The 3,665-nt window shown below is 38.5% G+C and overlaps 1 protein-coding gene across 1 annotated transcript in view; it reads right to left on the bottom strand.

Annotated features, from left to right (window-relative positions):
- Window positions 1–140: 140 nt before the first annotated feature.
- Window positions 141–3,665, bottom strand: part of LOC103521637 — a 10,695-nt gene continuing 7,170 nt past the window's right edge. The window contains exon 3 of the mRNA XM_008486749.2: window positions 141–302. Within this exon, the coding sequence (XP_008484971.1) occupies window positions 191–302 (112 nt within the window). The 3' untranslated portion in view covers window positions 141–190. The remainder of the gene's footprint in view (window positions 303–3,665) is intronic.

Genomic DNA, 3,665 nt, shown 5'->3' with positions numbered 1-3,665 from the left:
TTAAAAAAAAAAAAAAAAAATCACTTCACTACTTTGTTTGGTAAAATCCTAGAAAAAAACTACATTTGTGTGAAAGCCCAACAATTCTCTAATTATGCAATGTGCTGAACTTTTCAAGGTCCACAAAAAAAGTCGACGCATAGGTATACCAAAATTTTATTCTGAACAGCACTCAGCTCTATTTTTACATTCAAGAGAAGTCCATAAGACGACTACACACAGACGATTTGGAACAGGGATCGATCTTCTCCGGGGTTTTGCAGTCAGGGTCCTTGGATCTTCCGTCCAAACAAAAGTGACAAATGAAACAGCAGCACATAAAGTGTGCAATTGCATAGAGCAGGCCTTTGTCACTCAAGCAGAGGGCGCACTTGTAGCGATGTCCGAAGCAAAACATGAGGGCCAAGGACGCACAAATCCAGATAAGACACCCGAGAAGACACAAGGTGGACAGAATTAATTCGGGCGAACGGAGGATCTTACTACGTAGTCGAGAATTGATGCTTGTACTGACTCTCAGCGGGAAACAAGGGGTACGGACAGCTCCATACATTGGTGTTAAACTATCGGTGACAAGGTCGCGAACCATTCTTGCGCGCGACAACACCATCGGATCATCAAACGGTCTGCCATCAACGTCTCTTCGTTCTCTGCCGTCATGGATTTGGTTTGGAGCACTCGCCTGACTTACAGCTGAATTAAAAACCAATGTTACGGATAACCATGATAGGAATAATAGCGGATCCATTCTAACATTATTATTACGGATAATTTGGAGAATTTATTTTATTAATATTTATTATAGTGTTCCAAATTGGAGAATTTAAAAACTCATCATAGACGAATGTAGTTTTGGCTAAATTTCAACCACCCAAATAACTTTAATCGAAATTTTGAATTCAGACGTATTGATTTTTGGTCTTATCACCATTGCCAGTTAACATGACTACCTATCCAATTTAATTGAAAAGCCTAAAAAAACGAGGAAAAATAGAAGTAATAAAATTCAAGCCTCAAAGAAACTCAACCTAAAAGTAAACAAACCCAAGAGCGGTAAAAAAGACGAACAACAACAAAGGTGAATGAATGAAAAGAAGGGAAAGTTCCTTAAAAAAGTTAGAGGTAAAACCCAACCCGTAGGAAGAAGAAAGTAAAAATCATGAAAAAAGGGATGTTGGAATGAATTTGAAAAGAGAGCATGTGGCAGAGGATGAAAAGAAGAGGGGGGAAACAAGGCCTCATTGTTCTGTTTGAAGAGAAAGAAAGAAAACCCAAATTACTTATTTCACCGCACACACACAAAAAGAGAGAGAGAAAAACGCTGTCCGAAATAATATTGAAAGTGAACGAGAAACTACAGAAAGGCAATCTCGGGAAAAGAGGTCCAAAAGAAGAGGAATATTTGAAGAAGGTTCTTTGGTTCATTTTTTATGTAATAGAAAACAAAAGGATACTAAAAAAAAAAACCAAAAAAAATGTTCAAAGAAGGAGAGAGAATGTAGAGAGAGACGAAAACACTGAAGTAAGCAGTAGCAAGAGGGAGCGAAGTCGGGAGAGAGCTTTCTGGAGGTAGATAGTAGATAATGAAATAGGGAGGATATCTCCTCTGTATGTCTCGCTTCTTCTTCATAATGCATCTCTTCTTCCTCATAATGCATGAATTCCGGCATTATCCTCCCATTATTTCTCTCGGTCTCCCTCCTTCCCTCTCTCTCATTTTCTTAACTTAATATGCAACACTCTCTTCTCAAGCTCAGGTAAATATGCAGTGTTTTAATTCTTCACTGCATGTAGCACTTATAAAATCACAGGATTAATCCCGTTTTTAGCAACAGAGGTGTTGCACCTCTCATGGAACTACTATGAAACCCTTTGGAGATTTTATCCTCCCAAAAACTAAGCAGCAAGATTTTGTTCATGACTGTAATTAACAAACGAGTTTCATACAAAAGTTCATAAAAGTTTAACTCTGGTCTACCACTATTGCGCAACAAATAAGAGCACAAACTGCAAAATGGAATTGAAACTTGGAACAGTGAAATGAAAATACATGCCTTTATTGCGGAAACATTCAATATTTTTGATATTATCACTGTCATACACAGCCAAAATACACAAGTGTTCCAAGTTTCAAGTCAATCGGACCAGAAAATATGGCACAAAAGTTATAAGTTTAACCCGAAATCACAAATAGAACCAAATAGAGAGACATACAAACAAGTTGAATATAAAGTATGTAAAAAAGGGTAATACTAATTCTAAACCTCCAGTCATAGCAATACGTGAAGCGTGCAGCTACTTGAGGTTATCCGACACGACTGACCCTGACTCAATATGTAGACAGTAGGGTAGTTACTACTTAGCTATGCACACATGGCCTTCCTATCCATTGTCTACACGTCTACAGCCTTAGCAGCGTATTCTCAAGGCTAACTTTTCAAAAGTCACTTCCAATAAACTTCAAAGCTTGTCCAATAAACTTACTGGAAAGCATTATTCTACCTTTAGACGTATTAGGAGGATTAAGGGAACTATGTATAAATTGTATTTTATCGAATAGAGGGCTAAAGGAAGGAGGTACCGGTGTCCGCGACGTTGAATGGCCCAATTTGAAGAGATCACCCAAGTTAAGCAGCGTCGTACGTGTTTCTCTGTGGTGAACAAGCGTTCATCTAGGGACACCTTATGCTTGCTGACTCTTTTGAGGTGTACTCAGCCTCGTGAGGTCAATTGAGGAAGCTCGTTGAAATCTCACCAAAAAGACAATGTTGGCATAGAGTTTGGTTATACTTTTTTGAAGTTGAAAATGTGTGCCTTCACAAGCCAAATTTTAGAAAAAAGTAAAAATTAATTTAAAATTGAGTTCACGAACTCACTATGTAGGAACTAGGAACTACCCACGTGACAAATTGTTTAATGACCCATGCCATGTGCAAATGGCGAACAAGTTTCAGAGAATGCTTGCAGTCGTCCAGAATTCAATCAATTTATACTTGTCGAATGACAGCCATAAAAACATTAGCCATAAACCTGGGCTTTATGGAGAGCATTTTGATCCCTGAATTCCTCATGGACGGAAAAAAAATACCCGGGATTATTTGTCGATGGAAAATCTCCCCGTCGCTTTTCTCGTGAAAAAGTCCACACAGGATAATGAAAATGCCACAGGAAAGTACCTAAACTAGGTATACATAAATCTCTTGAACTAGGAAAATACTGATACCGGACGAAATCCCCCTTTGTAGGTCATGCATTGAGTCGCAATAAAGTGTTTTAATTACTGGAACATTGAAACTCCAAGTTAAGACCTTTTATCCCCATAGAAATATGGATTATCCTTATATATATACAGCCCCCTTGTGTAAACTGACTGACTGACTGACTGACTCACTCACTCACTCACTCTCATACTAATTCTAACCCACTTCTAGATGTGCTAGGAAGATGCGGTTTTCACCCATTGGATTCCTTATTTTTGTAGGTACTGGGAAAAATCGGAAAAATCCCGAAATTCCAAACCGTTCCCGAGATATTGCATTTTTGAATCCCCCCCCATAAGAAATACACGGGGAACACACTGTGGAGGCCAGGCCAATGATTGTCCTACGATTTATATTTTTCTCTCGCATTATTGTGTCCAGTTTTCTGTTGAAATGTCTTCAGAA

This window comes from Diaphorina citri, unplaced genomic scaffold, assembly GCF_000475195.1.
Source record: "Diaphorina citri unplaced genomic scaffold, Diaci psyllid genome assembly version 1.1 scaffold5625, whole genome shotgun sequence".
Taxonomy (NCBI): domain Eukaryota; kingdom Metazoa; phylum Arthropoda; class Insecta; order Hemiptera; family Psyllidae; genus Diaphorina; species Diaphorina citri.
Note: the sequence above shows the minus strand (reverse complement) of the source record. Positions and strands in the feature narration are given on the sequence as shown.